The following is an 18421-nucleotide window of genomic DNA, read 5'->3' as shown; positions in this document are numbered from 1 at the left end:
TAAGCATACAAAATAACTCGATGATATGTTTATCTCTCATGCTGCTAAACGATTTTCGCAACCTCATTTTTCGTTGCGCGGAATTGATCGTTACATGTCACAGAACAACTCATAAAACCATTTACGTGTAAAACTCACGCACATAGGATCCCCATGGCATCTACTTTGACCCTTCAAACACCCGAAAACTATGACTCGTCTACGGCCTAAGAAATATTTGTGTTTGAAGCCCCTTTCACCCTATACCAAGTTGTTGCATGACCGGTCAATGGTCATTTATATAATGTATGGACATTTTGTAGTCGATTGGTATGCTTTTTGTTTTCATAAAAGCAAAATAATTTTTTGGCTCCGTAAGAGGCTAGACCGACCCGAACGCCTACAGTGCACCGCCTCGCTGGCGGCGCCGTGACGGTGCACGTTTCCGCCCCTCCGTCTGTCGACGGTTCCCCCGGTCTCCCGAGGTCCCCCGCCCGGTCGGCGCCTCGAGGTCTACCGGTGACCGCGTATAAATGCTGCCGGCGGGCCGTGGACGTCATTCAGTCCGCGGTTCCCTGGTGACCCGACAGTAGCACACCGCCGACACACAGACGCACAAACACCCCGCCGCCAAGATGATGATCAAGGTAAACGGGTCGGGCCGGCGCAGAAATATGACAACCGTTGATCGCTGGTGTGGGACTGTGACCTGGGATATACTCGTATCCCCGGTGATTTGTTTATTAATTTATAGCTTTGTAATATTTTGATTTTGTTCTTCGTGATATCTTGTATTTGTGATAAGTTGACATAATGCCCTTCTATTCTGGCTCTGGTGAGGATAAAGTGGTCCCAACAGTGCACATAAAACCACTGATTGCCACTTGCACAATTCAATATTTATAAACGAAGTAACGCCGTGTGTCTGTATCCTCCTTGCTCTGATAGGTTGGATCGTTGTGAACCATCTATTTATCTTTATCGTTGCGTTCCTGTTCCAGGGCCTTCTTCTGCTGCTGCTGGTCGCCCTCTCCCACGCGTTCTTCTTCAAGTTCGGTGGCAAAAAGCACCACTACGGATACGGATACGGACATGGCCACGGATACGGATACGGCCATGGATACGGACATGGATACGGCCATGGTTACGGACACGGATACGGACACCGTTACTACTATCACCGGCCTAGCTACGGATACAGATACCACTCGTACGGATACCACTGAAGCTCCGCGAGTCCTGAGGCACCTCGGTAACTGTGGGTCAACTCGTTACCACATTACCGGTGACAAGCAGTGCAGTGACACGGTCAGTGCGGTAATCAGTGACACTTCGGTGGGACGGTGTGGCATCGACGCCATTTGGCCGTAGTGATTTTCGGAACACGCATTTGATCGATGAGTGTGACACTATGTGCATGGATGAGATAATAATGTTATCTCATCCATGCTATGTGTTTTGTATCACTCACTGTATGGGTATCGATTATCGGAAGATGACAATGGAAGTACTTTGCTTCGGCTATTTGCATCTCGACGACGGTCAATTTAAGAACCGCAGAATTAGTCCGATGTGATGAAGGCATTACTGGCTGATCGCTGGTAACTGTTAAGTGCATAGTGTCAGTATTTATTTGTGGAGACGTGTAAACAGCTATGATGTAATAAAAATGGAATAAAATAGCTCGCTCATCCCTTGCTGACAGCAGAAAGAGAGGGAGAGAGAGAGAGAGAGAGAGAGAGAGAGAGAGAGAGAGAGAGAGAGAGAGAGAGAGAGAGAGAGAGAGAGAGAGAGAGAGAAGGAGAGAGAGAGAAGGAGAGAGAGAGAGAGAGAGAGAGAGAGAGAGAGAGAGAGAGAGAGAAGGAGAGAGAGAGAGAGAGAGAGAGAGAGAGAGAGAGAGAGAGAGAGAGAGAGAGAAGGAGAGAGAGAGAGAGAGAGAGGGAGAGAGTGACTGTTCGAAAGATATAGAGAGAGGAGGGAAAAGAGAAGGAGAGAAAGGATGACGTCATAAAGACTTCTACAGAAGCAGTGAGAGATAGGAGAAGAAGAGAGACTTGGCGCATGCAACAGGGCTACCTGTTGCATGCAACCCGCTACCTGTTGGGGGGGGGGGGGGTGACCACTCGCTGGCCGCTGAAGAACATGTAGGGAAAAAGCGGCGTATGTACAATGGTGAATCGTTAATGTGTTGCCAATGCTTACATTTAGAGGTGTCGTTTTGCAAGAAAAAAGCCTAGTGTTTGACAGAAAATGCGAGACATGAAAGGCTCTCGAGCACTCTGTCACTCCTAAAGTATCCCATAAAACACTTTTTTACTTAAGAATCTTAAGTAAAAAAAAAAATGTTTTATGGGAACTCTAGGAGTGACAGGGTGCTCGAGCGCCTTTCATGTCTCGCATTTTCTGTCAAACACTAACTTTTTTCTTTCAGTGATCGGCAGGTCCCTCCGGGGTCGTGCCCCCTTTTCGGGCGCCAGGCAGGGCCATTACCCCCACCTACCAGACCCCATTACCAGACCCAGACAACCAAGTTTACTGAAATGTCACCCTTCCGCGACTGTTCGGGTATTATATAAAAAGCGTCGGATCACGACAAAATTTTACCCTCGAGCCGATCATTTTCTTTTTACCTGCCCTCAAACATTTCATGACCTTGACACAAATAACCGTTGACTTGTTAGTTCTTTCTTGGGATCATGGTAGGCCACAAAATCTGAATTCAAGAAGTTACGGCGGGTTCCGATCTTCTCGACAATTGACATTGACCTCTTGAAAGTCACCCAGTGGCCATGGAACTTAAAATTGGGTAGCAGCGGCTTCCTATCATCACGGGTGGCACGCTCGTTTTTTACTGAAAAGCTCCAGTTCAGAGGCCGAGAGGCTGGGGTCCGATCGGCCCCTCCCACTTTACGTTAGATGCTATGAAAACGCCAATAGACGAGCGGCGGCTAGCGTTCGGCCTGGACTAATGTTTGAAGTTTGAGGCCAAACAGTCGTGATGCCTGTCCCATCAAGGGAGCCATCAATTCTAAGATGAGGCTTTCTCAGAGACCCTCATTACCCCCGGTCGAGGGCTCCATTACCCGCAAGTTGGGCATGTCCCACCATTTGCCGACCCCTGCTTATATTAACTGGCCTACGCATTCGTCATTTATTTGAGAAGCAAAAGCCTGTTCTGTTAAATAAGTCTGTTGAAGTGCTGCTGTATCATCTCTCCTTCGGATCGGATCATTCAAATAAACTGTTAAAGTTATGCTATTTTTAGTGAAGTGTTGCCCGCCCCGGCTGCTCAAAGGGAGATCCCGTGCTCACCTCAGCCGACCGTTGCGATTAGAGGTGGCAAAATGTGGACCCGAGGACCCGGTCCAAAGAACCGGTCTGGACCCATATGGGTCCAGACTGGTTCCTGGAAAATTTCTGACGGATCCAACCGGGTCCTTCCATAAACCATATATCTTGCACGTAACACCCGATTGCAAAATATGAAGTGAACTGAAAGAAAACATTTGCTCATGTATGCCACTGTTGCTCATGAGTATCCCCAGTGGGAAAAAGGCTGTTTTACATGATGCAACTAATGACTCCTACAAATAGTTTGTATTAATTGACTTTTGGGGAACGAGTCCAACTGGCTCCAATTCCAACTTAGACCTGGTCTGACTGGTTCCAGAAATACCTATCCAGCCGGGTCTGGTTCGAGTCTGGTTCCCAAAATTTTCACCTTTTGCCACCTCTAGTTGCGATGTTGTGAGCGCGGCTCGAGTCGTTTCGACGCACACTATTTGCTATCAACGGGAATAGTCTGTGATCAGTAGCGATGGTTGCGGCGCCACAGGCTGCAGTTGAAACCAGGGAGCGGGGTGGGCCGTTTGTTACAATGTGGCTGTGTTCTTGCCAAGTTAGGCTGGACGATAAGCATTTTTCTTAGATTCATTGCGGTCAGTTACCCCGTATACACGTAGTCAGAGCATGTCAGCTTCAATATAGTTCAAAAACTTTCATTCGTCAGCTTAGACCTGTCTTTCTGTGTTATCTGTGTCTTATCTGTGTTGCTATCATACGAATGTCGTACGTTGCGCTGTTAGCATTCCCTAGGCACTGGGATATAGTGACAAGCATTGTAGCGTGATAAAATGGTTTTTGGTTGTGTCTGTAGCGCATACGTGTGCTTACATTAAAAGTAAGCTGCTTGACCTGACCTGACGACCTGAGCCTAGTTGATCTGTGACTATGTAGATACTATATATCGCTGTTCATAAACGAATCTCATTTGTAGAGCGTTCAAGAGGAAGGCACTTTCTGTCGTGATCACTGCTTTGCCGGATTTTCGTTTAGACATGGTGTGTCAAAAGTGGAAATAGCCGGTGCGCCGTCTGGCAACCCGGCAGCCCGCCGCCATAGGGAAATTCATGCTTTTTGTCGCTTTTTCGCTCCCTATGAGTCACTTGATCTAATTAGAGCTTAACTAGGAACGAGGCGGGTCACTTGGACGTATTCGGGAGCCGAATACGGTGTTTTGGAGCCAATACCTGGGAAACCCTACCCGCCCAATGCGAGTTTTTAAGAGTCTGCATGCCCAAATTAACGTTGAGCGCGGCCGTTTTCGGTCGGTTTTCCCCGACCTTGTGGCGAAATCGCCTTATTTATTCAACCAGGGTGGGCTAATTCGCTTAACTAGGAATGAGACGTTGAAGAGAATTATTCAAGGAATAGAGCTGTGCAAAAAATTTTTTTTTTTATTGTTAAAACTGTATCCGCCCTCGAACGATAAATATTGTTGACCCATCAGAAACACATCACTTGGAATGCGTTTGGACTTGGCTGGATATAATATTAGCGAGTATCTGCTAATGCAGTTTCTTGGCTTACATAGTACGCACACAAGCATACATACTTCCTGCCCTTGGTTATTCCTCAGTTGAATGAAAATTTTGCTATAATAACTATTCCAAGCAGTTAACAGGTTTTAGTGCAGTGCCAATTCGGAACCGTTCAGCGCCGCCAGTCTCCCAGGCGGCGCGTAACGGCTGCCGCCGGCCGCTGCGCCGCCGCTCTGGCAGGGTGTTTGACTTCATATCTCTGTTGCTAGAAAAGTTGTGGACCGATTTACTTGATTCTTGCATGAAAAGATCCGCCATTCAATTCTTAGCAAATAACGAAAATTTGACGTCAATTGCACGATCCGCTACCCATATTGTGGTACTGCCATCTATTGACAAGGCTGGCGAACTAAAGCCGGGCGGCTATTTCCACTTTTGACACACCATGAATGGTCTTCTTTTATTCTAAAGGAATTAGTGAAGACTAAGAATAGTGCCTATTTAATCCCTTTCACACCTGCACGTGGGTCAAAACTTGTACAATTTTAACTGCAGTAGTGTTGCTTTGCACCCATTTGTATATGATTCGGCATTAATCGTTTTCCTTTGATGTGTAATGTATTTGTTGTAAAAATATGTTTTCTGGTTAACTCATAACAGTCATGTCATAATTTAGTGGGTATTTTATTCAAATACATCTATGACACGCTTCCATAAATAAATACACTTTAGCCGCAACACCGACTATCCATCCATCTGTGCTGCTAATGCCTGCTATACAAGGGGACGAATTTGTATGCGGATCTACCACTCTAAAGTTGTTGAATTTCAAGTAGGATACCGAAACATTACACCAGTATTGTCACATCTGGTGGTCGATACACGCATGCATCAGAACCTCTCACTTAGCTTATGGCTCAAAGATTCACTTAGAAAACCGCTGTACTTCGAAAGCGCTGATGCCTTGTTCCACCGAAGTGTCACTGATTTCTGCACTGACCGTGTCACTGCACTGCTCGTCACTGGTCATGTGGTAGCGAGTTGACCCACAGTTACCGAGGTACCTCAGGACTTGCGGAGCTTCAGTGGTATCCGTACGAGTGGTATCTGTATCCGTAGCTGGGCCGGTGATAGTAGTAACGGTGTCCGTATCCGTGTCCGTAACCATGGCCGTATCCATGTCCGTATCCATGGCCGTATCCGTATCCGTGGCCATGTCCGTATCCGTATCCGTAGTGGTGCTTTTTGCCACCGAACTTGAAGAAGAACGCGTGGGAGAGGGCGACCAGCAGCAGCAGAAGAAGGCCCTGGAACAGGAACGCAACGATAAAGACGCACATGTGGTTCGCAGAACGATGCATATACTTTCAGAGGAGGCAGGATACAAACACACGACATCATTTCGTTTAAAAATATTGAAATGTGCAAGTGGCAATCAATGGTATCATTCGTACTTTGGGGACCATTTTATACACGAACTCACTAGAGCCAGAAAAAAAAACATTATGTCAACTCAATACAAAGTCATGATATTAGGGAGAAAAAATAAATTATTACGAAGCTAGAAATTAATTTGAAAATTACAGAATGTATCCCAGATCACAGCACCACATCAGCGACCAACGGTTGTCATATTTCTGCGCCGGCCTGCCCGTTTACCTTGATCATCATCTTGGCGGCGGGGTGTTTGTGCGTCTGTGTGTCGGCGGTGTGCTACTGTCGGGTCACCAGGGAACCGCGGACTGAATGACGTCCACGGCCCGCCGGCAGTATTTATACGCGGTCACCGGGAGACCTCGAGGCGCCGACCGGCCGGGGGACCTCGGGAGACCGGGGGACCACCGTCGACAGACGGAGGGGCGGAAACGTGCACCGTCACGGCGCCGCGGCGCGGTGGGCGGCCGAACACCGACCCTTCCGGGCTGGGTGGACTGCGTGAAAAACGGAACATCCGATATGCCTATGACGCCAATACTGTATGCGTAAATGCAAAAACGTAGCAATCCGCATAACTGGCCTCAGAAGGGTAAAGGAATGATGACCTCTATTTTGCACTTTTTTGTTCAGTAGCTCACATAATTTGGAAGCGGAATAAGCACTCGCCTGCGTGCAGAATAAGCATCGAAATTTCTGACAGTGCAGAATCTACCAAGCTCAAAAGCTATCCTTTAGATCGCTAATATATATTTTCACCTTTTATGGCCAAATGTAGGCATAATGCACACAGTTCAGAAATAGTGCAACCGATGTCGACAGCTCACCATTAGACAGACTATGCCGTACTGTCGAAATCGCCTGCACTATTACTGAAATAAGTGCACCATGCTCATTGCTGTCTTATTTGGCCACCTCTCTTTCTCGATATTATTAGTTACCCTTCAGGCGCAATCGATTGGACTGGGCTATTATCATAAGAATACGAGTATAGCTAGACCGTGTGTGCACTGGTGCAAGCTTCTTATCAAACGTTACGTTAATTTAAACGGTTATTTTTCATTGAAATGGTTTGACGCAGTTGAAACTGATGTGCAGCTTGCGGAAGTCACTGTGATTCAACGGGGCATGCCTACAAATGAGCGCGGCCGGCCAGTCGTTTCCAAGACATATTGCTCACAAATAAAGCCGTCGGTGCATGTGCGCGCATTCAGCATTACATCGATTCTAGCGTACGAATTTGCAGCAGATGGCGACACCCAACAAAAACAGTTTATCTGTGGAATCGAACTGAAGCATGGTGATGTACATAGGTATATGTGTCGTCGTTTTTGTGCTATACACTTTTGATTCATGATGAGAAAGCAAGAAAAATACTTGATGCGCAAAACATTTTGTTGCATGATGGTGTGACAAAATCCCAAAACTGATAAAAAACTATTAACGGTACATGTGAACTTTGAATGAATGAATTGGTTATTTGTTTCATCAAAGGTCATGGTCGACGGATGCCAATGGGTCTAATTGGTGTGATTAACATATTTAACCTATTTAACCTGCATTAAACATGCATCAATCAAAAGCTATTGCTAACTACCGCCGTGGTACGATATTTAGTCGGTCAAATGCATCGTATTACTACAAAAACCATTGGCTGGCACTGAGCAGGTGTCATACCTATAGGTACAGCCTGCCAGGGTGACGCTTATAGACATCCATGACAAAGTTGAGAAGGCCATTCCAGTGGCTTTACAGTTTACATCGAGCTGTAAAGCTACTGGGATTTCACAAGCCAGTTCACAGTAGCATTGGTGTTAGGTCCTCTGCCGTGCTGCAGTCTCCAGGCGAAGGATCCTCTGTATCATCTCTGTATCATCTCTGCCGTGTGGCGGGGTGGCGATTAGCACAACGTGGCACGTGCTCCCTCAACACGACCCATGCATTTAGCTATTTTGAAGTCCAATACCCAGTTCAAATTCTTATCGCATATAAATTAATGCTTTTAAGCACAGCCGCGGCGCACCAGTACAATCTTTATGAATGTGAAACGCCTATTTGAACTTCTAAGCAACTATACTGCGGGACACTGTGAGGGATGACAAACCCTTAAGCCAGTCAAATTATTCCTCTAGAGAAACGGTAACAATTATGTCCTATGGTTTCTCGCCTAGAGCAAGTGCCACGTCTGCATGAGGTCGACCAGAATAGGTACAAGCTTAGACACTACTGTGCTGAAACCCTTCCTCGCTTACAAACAGTACTCCTATCTGTGTAGGGAGAGCTAAAGCTTTGTGTCGCTGTTACTGGTCTATTTCTATCCAAAATGTTGCGGTATCATATATATTCAGCATTCACCACGATATAGACACATAAATAAAGTACAAATACATTTATCATTTTAATTAATTAGTATCATAATTGTAATACATAATTAATTTATTTTGATTATCATATTTAAGAAGTTTTCTTCTCAATTTATTTCCATGACGGAGTCGTGCCATATCCGTTTTGGGAGCCAATTGTGAAACTGGTTGCAAAACAGAGCGTCCGTTGATGGGAGGAGCGCAGCCTTGAAACGTCACGCAGTCGGCGGTCAGTCCTTAGGAGACGAAGATGATGAAGACGTGGCGGTAAGGTCACAGGACACACCCGGCGGACGGTGAGCCTGACTAACGACCATATGAACGCCGCATGTGACACCGCCGAGTCCATCGTGGCAAATTTGTCAGCGTGACTGTTCTGGTCAGCGGCCAGTCACGCTGACATTATTGATCCCTGCTCCCCTCCTGGCTCTGTCTCATCGGGAATGGGGTCACGACTTTCTGCTAGGTCACCTGAAGGCGGTAAGGTGTGACTTTTACGCCATGCCGGTCGAAATCGCCGACCCTTATGTGTGCATTGTCTGAGTCAGAGACTCCGCCGAGGCCTTCCGTTTCGTCACAATCGTGATCACGGTGTCTGCAATCTGCCGATTTGCATGTCGTTTGCTTCTAAATGGGATGATAATCTTTGTCATTCAAGATGAGCCATCATCATGAGGTTCCATCCTTTTGACAGACGAGTCGAGAGACACTATGGATAAGCAATATGAGTGAAGCTGTAGACAGCTTCTTGCATGGTAATATGACTATGAACATAACTTACAGATTCACAATAGTCGCTGACATTTTAGCTTCAAAGCAATAATTGGGATCTACATATTCCTGACAGTTAATTGTGCCGTTATTGTGTCTCAATGGGAGCGTCGCTGCTTTGGCGCATAAGACACGACAGCACGAAACTCCAAGATCCCATTATTTCTATCTTTGGTGTCGTCAGACGGATATTTTACTGAATAAGATTTTCATTATCTTGGCATCTTGGGTACTGTGACAGTTGTTTCAAAATATAAAGCTGTTTTTAAGCTTCGTCTCAATCCTTCTAAATTGTCCAGCTTCTCGTTTACCGCATTTCCTTTCACTGATTGTCTTTGAGTTGATGATGAGTAAGAATGCTTAAATATCTTATCACTTATGTTTCACAAATGTTTCCTGGATTTTATTTATAACACTTGCTTACCATCATGGCTCATCCGTCCATAAACATCAGGGACAAGCCTGAATCGCATAGCTATGCATGGTTAGATAACATTATTCCTAACCTTGAAAATAACACAATTCTTCAAGTAACTTACATTTTGCTGACGATTTGGCTCATACCTTTTCAGATAAAATTGTTCCAGTGTAGGTACTGTGCTAAGCACCACGTGATGACGGATTTAGACAATATTGCACAACGTTATGCATATTTGCGGCGACGAATACCTACAACAAATTGCGACATAAGCCACCCATGCAATATGTGTGATTGGGGCCAAAGGCCAAGCCACCGCCCTCTTCAACAATTATGCGTGACAATTATTCCCCCAATAAAAGATAGGAAAAGTCTCTTGAGCCTCCATGTAACGATTAGCTCATGGATTAGTGGGATGGTTTTACGAGCCGCGCTGAGCGCCTTAGGAGCGACTGTGTGACCCTCCCTCCTCTGCCCTCGGGGCGTGCGGCCATCAGACCGCTGATCACGTGATAAAGGGCCGTCGCTGGTGGCCGACTGCCGGTTGCGTCACGTGACGTGTTGCGTGCAGACGCGGGCCGGTATTGGCACAAGAAGAACCGTCCAGACACCAGGGAGGCGGCCATTGATTAAGAACAAGGTCAGGACACTGGCGGATCCAGGGGGGGGGCCACCGGGGCCATGGCCCCCCCCCCAAAAGCCTGAAAGGGGGGGCCAACATATCTTTTGGCCCCCCCCAAAACGCTTGGAGAAAAATTAATGTGAGAAGGTTGCGTAGTAGATACCTACTAGAATCAGCAGCGTGATTCAATAGCGTAGAGAAAGTCAGGGGCGCGGGAACTACTTTCAGACTGGGGGAGCACACCATAATAGAGATCAACCTAGGGTCCCCCCAAATCTAGTTTTCTCACCGGTTTTAGGCCACTTATTTTTCATCCCTTGGCTTTTTCAACAAAAAAAAAAGAAACAGTTGCAAAAAAAGGACGGTATTCCGTTTGAAAGTTGTGGGGGCACCGCCCCCACTGGCGGATTCAAGGGGGCCACCGGGGCCATGGGCCCAAAAAGCCTGAAAGAGGGGGCCAACATATCTTTTGGCCCCCCAAAACGCTCGAAGAAAAATTAATGTGAGAAGGTTGTGTAGTAGATACTTACTAGAATCAGCAGCGTGATTCAATAGCGTAGAGAAACCCAGGGGAGCGGGAACTACTTTTAGACGGGGGGGGGGGGGGGGAGGTCACACCATGATAGAGATCAACCTAGGATCCCCCAAATATAGTTTTCTCGCCGGTTTTAGGCCACTTATTTTTCATCCCTTGGCTTTTTCAACAAAAAAAGAAAACATTTGCAAAAAGGAGCGGTATTCTGTCTGAAAGTTGTGGGGGCACCGCCCGCACGGCCCCAGAGTTGGGGGGGGGGGGGCAAGCTGCTACCACTGCCCCCTCCCCCCGGTTCCCGCGCCTATGGAGAAACTACCGGGTTTACTAGCTTCCTTCATAAAGTGTCGTCATGTCTTATCGTCACCCGAGAAGGTCTTATTGCATAAATATCGATTGAGCTGTCAAGTTAACAAACTTGCTGTGGCAGCCTGACCTGACATGACCCGGCAACTTTTCATTCACGGAATATGCGCAATAAATTTTTTAGGAAAACTCACTGAGTTTTCGTTGAAAAAAAAAACTTGTTTTGTTTCGTAATTGTACAAGAAGCATATGAGGGACCTTTTTGTCCCTTCCTGCGAAACGGTAGAAGACTTATTTCGGTCACAGCTCAGGCCAATCTCTAAGGGTCAGTCGGGTCACTTATTTCTTAAAAGGGTCCTTACGGCATCCAAGGACCAATTCCGGCTTTTGAGTGCGCCACATCAGCATTTGATGCTACGACAGATGTCGAAATCTGAATATATGTTACAGGCCGTATGAAAATTCGGTCCGTTTGCAAACGGCCTGGCCCAGTCAGGCCATATGAAACTACCTGAAAACACCGGCCGTTTGCAAACTATGACCTGAAATATCAGACTGTTTGAAAACGAACTAGTTAGTTTCGGCCTAGCGGATCCAGGGGGGCCACGGGGTCATGCCCCCAAGCCTGAAAGGGGAACAACATATATTTTTTGTCCCCAAAAACACTTAAGAAAAATGAATGTGAGAAGGGCGTAGTAGGTAGAGAGAAAATACCGTATCATTAAAAATCTGTGAGCTTGATAAAAGTGTTGGTCTTGTCTTCACCCAAGAAGTTCTTATTGCACACTTTAACCATGGATGAAAGAACCTTCATCCCCTGGTTCTCCTTCATCCATGCTTTAACTCTCGATCGACGTGTGAAGTTATCGTGTAAGGTATCATGAAGCCGATCGCGACGAAACTTTAGTACCCTCATGGTGACAAAGTCTGAAAATTTCATGACCCTGACCCAACTGAACTTTGACTTGTGGCCTATTTCTCGAGACTGTTTGGCCATGTTGGAGGCCATGTTTGGCCGGAATAGCGATTCGGCTTATGTCGGCTCACATTATCCGCGCTTTTATAGTCTTTTCGTGGTTTAAAACGCTCAAACATGTGATATGATGTTGCTCCCACGCATTAGGGCGGATGCCAATGTCACCTTACGGTCAAGTCAGGTCATTGACCTTTGATGACCTCGGTGCACTTTTCCGAGTTTAACATGTTTCTAGGATAGTTTCGTTTAGCTGATTTTGAATTTAGCATTTTGCAGCCATTTGAACATTTACCAAGTAGTTTTGATGCCTTCGTATCATGTTACGTAGCTGCCAGTGGTAGTGGACACCTGCTATACGGACGCCCATAAGTACTCCTACTGGTTGATCTGACCTGACCTGCCCCGACATGGTCTAAACGCATGAAGACATTATCTATGATCCAAACTAACATGAAATTTGTGATCAGCACAAAAAAACGTATTACAGCCTTACTTTAGGAGGTTCTGACAGGTCCTGATTTTCCCGTCTTTTGGGTCTGTGACCTGACCTGGGCGGTGTTTCACGGCACGCTGCCAGCCGCTGCCAGCGCTGATGGCACTTTTGGTTTCAATGGAGACATCAACAAGCCTATACCCACAACACTACCGAAGGCTGACCTTAGCTCGCGGAATGCGCTGTCAGCGGCTGTCAGCACGACCGTGAAACACCGCCCTGGAAGGTCAACCAATGACCAAGGACCTTAAAATCGGGTATCATCGGCTTCGTCTCGTCACTCACGGGCAACACGCCTGTTTTTTTTTCCGCGAGCTCTAGCTTAATCAGGGGCCGAACGGCAGGGGGTCCAACCGACACCTCCCAGACCGCGAAGGCTGCGCCACGCACCGACCCGGAGCGGGCTAATTGGTCGACAAAAGCAATTTGAAGTGTTTTCAAAGTAATATTTAGGCTCGGGTTGGGTGGGCTACCATTTCTATTTTTTTATTTTTAGTTTAAAAAAATATCGTTTCAGGGCTGTGACGAAAAAATAAGTGGCCTAAATCCGATGAGAAAACAGGATTTGGGGGTACCCTAGGTTTGGTTACTTGCAGGAGTTGGCCCCCCCCCCCAAAACGCAAGTCTGGATCCGCCAGTGGGTCAGGATCGCCTCGATCGCGAGCAAGGAAACCGAGAGTGGTTTGTCTCCCACAGAATAGCTGGCCTTAGGCAATAGGCATGTTGTTAAAGGGACCCTCCCACCCTAACATAAGATTTGAGTTGAGATAGCCAAAATGGGGTCCCTGGCTCACAATTACCGGTTTCGGCACTCACAACATCGAGAAATGCCTTAAATCGGAAATATTGAATTTCAAAATTGCAGCATTTTGTTTCAGAGGGGCTAATGCATAGGAATACCCCTCTGAATGTGTGACGTCAGCGCAGATATCTAACGATTTTTAAATGTTTGACTAAAACGTTTTGTAGCACGCGGTGGTTTATGCTGCTTTACGCGCAACAAGTGCCGCACTTTCAGCTGCCAAACTATTGCTTCCAAATAAAGTCTCTAGGAACAGCGGAGATCCCAAAAAGTAAACAAAAGTAGGTAAAAGTCTAATATCTTGAAAACCGGTGAATATTTTTAGGTGAAATTTGGTAGATATTCGTTTTCGCTCTTTCTGAACCGAGCGACATCACTTTCATGTCAATTCATAAACTTTTTGAAGGTGGGAGGGTCCCTTTAACTTTTAATCCTACCCTAAATGAAATATGTACCTAACCAATTATTGGTATGCATGCCACGACAGCGATGAATGATAACGGGCCTGATAGGTATGTAGTAGGTACTACCTTCTTTAACACAACTTACACAAGTGAAAATGATGCTTAAGCAACGCCATTTTGTGCTTCGTTTTAATTGCTTTTATCGGTACACACGTCCACAGACTTCTGAACTAAAATGTGCCTTGTCTTTTTCCGAATCACTGCGACTGCGCCGAATCCACCCTCCGCTCGGCCCTGACGTCACCGCCATGATCGCTGTCGTGACCTCGCCCTCTGGGGAAGCCGGGTCGGGCCGGCAGAGCAGACGGCGAGGCGGCCCGCCCCTCTCCACCCCTCCCCGGCCCTCCTCCCCGCCGCTTCTCCCGTCCGCCCGTCCGGTGGCCTTTTTCGGTTCCGCCCGCGGGCCGCAGCCACGTCGCACGCTGATTGGTCTACTGTTTTTACCCTGTTGTTGCATGTCTGCATGCATACGGAGCGATGCTTCTCGAGGAGAGCGAGCGAAAAACGCAGCCCTGACATCGACCTGATTGACGAACGGAAACGCGCCGCGCCGGATTGATCGGATGCGGGAGCGGCCGGCCGGGGTGGCAGGGCAGGGTGGGGTGGCAGCGCGCACTGCTATGGCTGCGATATGACGTCAATCGAGGCTGTATCGGCCCGGCACCGGTGGAGACGGCGTTACGCGCGTGATAGTGTGCGCGTAAGGCTACTGCTGACACGGCAGCTTCATGCCTACCTACTGTTTTTCCGTTGGAATCAAATGTTTTCAAATCCACTTTCACTTTGGAAACTAAATTGGTCTTTGGAGTCCGATATATGTTTGTTGATTGCAGCAATTAGCAAATCGTCACTTTTTGCTGAATAACGGCCTATGCTCAGAACGTCCGACTGGCCCCGATCCAAACCCTTGCTCACGGTTTCTGTGTCTCTAACGCAAAAAGCCTCCTAATTTAATCATTCCCTATTTGTTTCAAGATTACTCTTTTTTACAACACGGTATTTTATCATAACCATCTTGTTCACATCATTTGAAATATATGATGTGCAGTAAAGGGCAACGAAATCTTTGCTAAATTAGGTACTCCTGGTTAAGCCCAGTTTCCAAGCAGCTCAATTGACATCAATTATAGTGGTTTTCCACTAAATTTATGATGCCCCACACGTTCAACGTTACCCTCCCTATATCGACACCTTAAGCACTAACGCAATATGCTTTCACCATGATTATGATCCCGCATGATAGACTATGTCAGCGGAGATAGCCTCCCAAATGAGTCATCAGCTGCTGCAGCGGCGCCCCTCCTTCTCATGGCCCCCACTGGGAACGTCTGAACGGCTGAAACTGGGACAGAGCTACTGTGGTACAGAGCCATTGACTCGGCGACCCGGGACTGCAGGACTGGTCCTGTCCGGGCCCTGACCTCGACCGTGCCCGGTGGCAGGTCACAGAGCCTCCCCCCCCCTCTCCCAGCTGCTCCAGACTCAGTGGACCAGCGCGACTACGCCGAAACTATTTCACTTCACTGCGCCGAGCCCGAGTGCGCTGCTAAGTTTTATCACCCGGCTTCGCCGCCGTTCACCGGCCGCCGCCATAATGACCTACCCGCACCCTCCTGGGGCTCATGAGGGGCTGCTGCAGCGCGCAGTGTTGCAAACGCGTCCGTTCGCAGGCAGGGGCCGCTCTGGGGGTGCCTTTTGCGGCGCAGCCCCGCGAAGACCCTGGCCGGAGTGTTGGGAAATAGTCATTACGTTATATTTAGTCGTGCTCGGCTGTGGCGTGGTCGGAGGGCCTTCTGGGGAGAGCGACTGCGGTCCCGGAGGGTGTTTGATCGCCGCATTCGTCTGAGTAGCGCAGAATCTTTCCCTGCAGCAGACACAGCGACTGAACGTGACGCGACTCGTGCCGTGATTCAGGATCCGTCTCACCGCCCAACTATCGGGCCCGACTCATGTCACGGGCTGACCGGGAGGTCTCACTCAGGTCAGTCGGGTCAAAGGTCGAGCTCGGCAATCGGCACACCCATCACCAACGTCCCGTTTGAATGAATAGCTATAGAAGTGACCGTAGACAATGGCCTTTTGACAGGTGTGCGAGCGAAGAGCGGTCTTGTCTTTGGCAGGGATTGCGAATGGTGGAAACGATAGGCATACCTAATATGCAGGAATAAGGAGAACTCACACACAAACATTCATGTTACAGTAAAATGTATTTCCATTGCCCGTTGACGAAAGCAATGCAGATGAAGCATTTGAATATTGTTACCTAATTATAAAATATTTATCGTACAAGAAGCATTCGAATACATATTTGTATACCCATCTGTATACACTGCTGCATAGCCATAAATCACCAATGAACACACATGCATGCATTATACGCTCTACGCGTGCTCATGTCCAGCAGAAGAGCGATATATCATATACCTACATAGCATCGCCGAGACGCTAACTCTGACCAAACGTAACCACTAAGACAAAATCAATAGCGATATGCATCGTTCCACCTTCCAGTTTAAAACCTTAAAAAATATATATAGGTAGTTAGGTACTTGTACACATGCGTTCACTGTCCAGTACCTCAAGACGGATCACCCCGTACTGTCTGATCAATTATCTGTATTATCTGATCTGATTACATCAGAGATTATGCAACAGCTGTCTCCGTCGGCACCTCTATGACCCCAGCGCGGTGTGGGTGTGGGTGGGGTCCGTCTGTCCGTCTGTCGGCCTGTATACCGTTCCAGGTCAGTGCAGATTTGTACTCCGCCCCCGAGGCAGACATGCCGGCACTGGCGTAACCCACCTGCGCCGACCGAGGGGATCGCTAGAACTGGGGAGAGGGAGGGTCAGCGGCCACCACCTCAGAGGTTGCGTCACGAAGAGAGCGTCTGTCGCGCGAGGCGATAGGGGTCGGAACTCGGAATATGGATATCGGGCACTGACAGGCGAACAGAGAAACGAACGAGATTGAGAAAATAAACGGACCAACAGAGCTAGAGGATTTAAAGGACGCGACAACAGTCCACGAGATAACCTAGGTGAAATGAAAGCCAAGCGATGTGTAGCGGCAAAACAAACCTAACACGTTTTCCAACATTGCCGGATTTGTGCGCAGATAGTTGCAGAATGGTCGAATGAAAGCTTACCTAACGCTGTTCGGCGCGGCGTTTACAGCGTTGCTGGATTAGGGAATGGAATAGGCCGCACATCGAGCACAATACCCAGCTTACACAAGCATATCAGGCATGGACCAAGGGCGTGCTTGGTGCCTGTCACGCCCATTCTAATCGCGAAAGCTGACGCCGTTTATGCAGTGATGCCGATTATGCAGAGTGCCATAAGTTATTGGGCATAAGATGTTCTCAAGGTGGCTGCAATCTTAAAGTGGCAACTAAAGAAAAAGAGAGAAAAAGGTGCAATTTTTGACGTCGCTCTGACATCTTTTCAATCTCTACAACATTCTTTTCAGTTGCGTTATCATAAAAAGTTACCTTATCCAGAAAGTCATTTTCGTATCCAGAAAAGTTAAATGTCTTCGCCTGCTAAAGTAGTTTTTGACCATAGGAGACTAGAGATGTTTGCGAAATGCAATAAGCCGGATCGTGACTGTCATAGATATTTTACCTCAGTGATACGCATTTACGACGCTTACATTTTACTTTCTTATTTTCACAACATTTTTATGTTTAACCTAAATACGTTGCCTATGTTCTAATGATTTACAGCATAAATCGAGTTCCGTCATCCACTCATGTTCCCGAATCAGCACGATCAGTTTCATATGCATTAAATATTTAAACGAACTTGAATTGAGGATTATCAATAGACAGGTGTGACATATTATAGTGCATGTATGGCCTAAACTTTTGAATTCATTTTAAAAGGGGAAAAAACGTAAGAAATTACCCAACGTTTCGCATTTATTGCTTAGTCATGGGTCTTCGAGTGCGATTGTCTTTAAAATGAATTCAAAAGTTTAGGCCATACATGCACTGTAATATGTCACACCTGTCTATTGATAATCCTCAACATGTCAAGAAGTGCAATGAATGAGCCATATCACTTTAGGCAATCTTTCTATCTTTAACGAAAGCAAACCGAACGACCGAACGAATCGAATTTCTTCGAAGATGCAAGGAAGAACAAGTCCTTACGAACTCGGCGCCAAGCAAGCTTCGCCCAAAATGGAGCAATAAAAGAGCAAGCGAGGCACAGGAGTTTCTCATCATTTGAAGTGAATTCCGATAAAGTTTTATATCTACCAACATAAACCTGGGAAAAATATGACTCTAAAACAGCACATATGAAAAGCGATTCATCCCAGAAAAAGACCTCTCCTCCAAAAACTGTGTGATTTATATGCAATTTTCCCATGATGTATTCAAAAGTGTCACAATCGCACTCGAAGACCCATGAGTCATGACTAAGCAATAAATGCGAA

At 47.0% G+C, this 18421-nt stretch overlaps 1 protein-coding gene and 1 long non-coding RNA gene across 2 annotated transcripts; one reads left to right on the top strand and one right to left on the bottom strand.

Annotated features, from left to right (window-relative positions):
• The first annotated feature begins 534 nt into the window (after positions 1-534).
• On the top strand, positions 535-1659 carry LOC122383057. Its single transcript, XR_006256768.1, has 2 exons — positions 535-626; positions 981-1659. It is a non-coding gene; the product is annotated as an uncharacterized LOC122383057 (long non-coding RNA).
• A 3808-nt stretch (positions 1660-5467) lies between these two features.
• Positions 5468-6548, bottom strand: LOC122383022 (keratin-associated protein 21-1-like). Its single transcript, XM_043369079.1, has 2 exons — positions 6459-6548; positions 5468-6106 (listed from the first exon to the last, which is right to left on the bottom strand). The coding sequence occupies exons 1-2, from the start codon at positions 6468-6470 to the stop codon at positions 5882-5884; spliced, it is 237 nt and encodes a 78-aa protein (XP_043225014.1). The 5' UTR covers positions 6471-6548; the 3' UTR covers positions 5468-5881.
• Between the last annotated feature and the right edge of the window lie 11873 nt (positions 6549-18421).

Source organism: Amphibalanus amphitrite, unplaced genomic scaffold, assembly GCF_019059575.1.
Source record: "Amphibalanus amphitrite isolate SeventyFive unplaced genomic scaffold, NRLGWU_Aamphi_draft 000012F_arrow, whole genome shotgun sequence".
In the NCBI taxonomy this organism is placed as follows: domain Eukaryota; kingdom Metazoa; phylum Arthropoda; class Thecostraca; order Balanomorpha; family Balanidae; genus Amphibalanus; species Amphibalanus amphitrite.
This window is presented reverse-complemented; position numbering and strand designations above follow the sequence as displayed.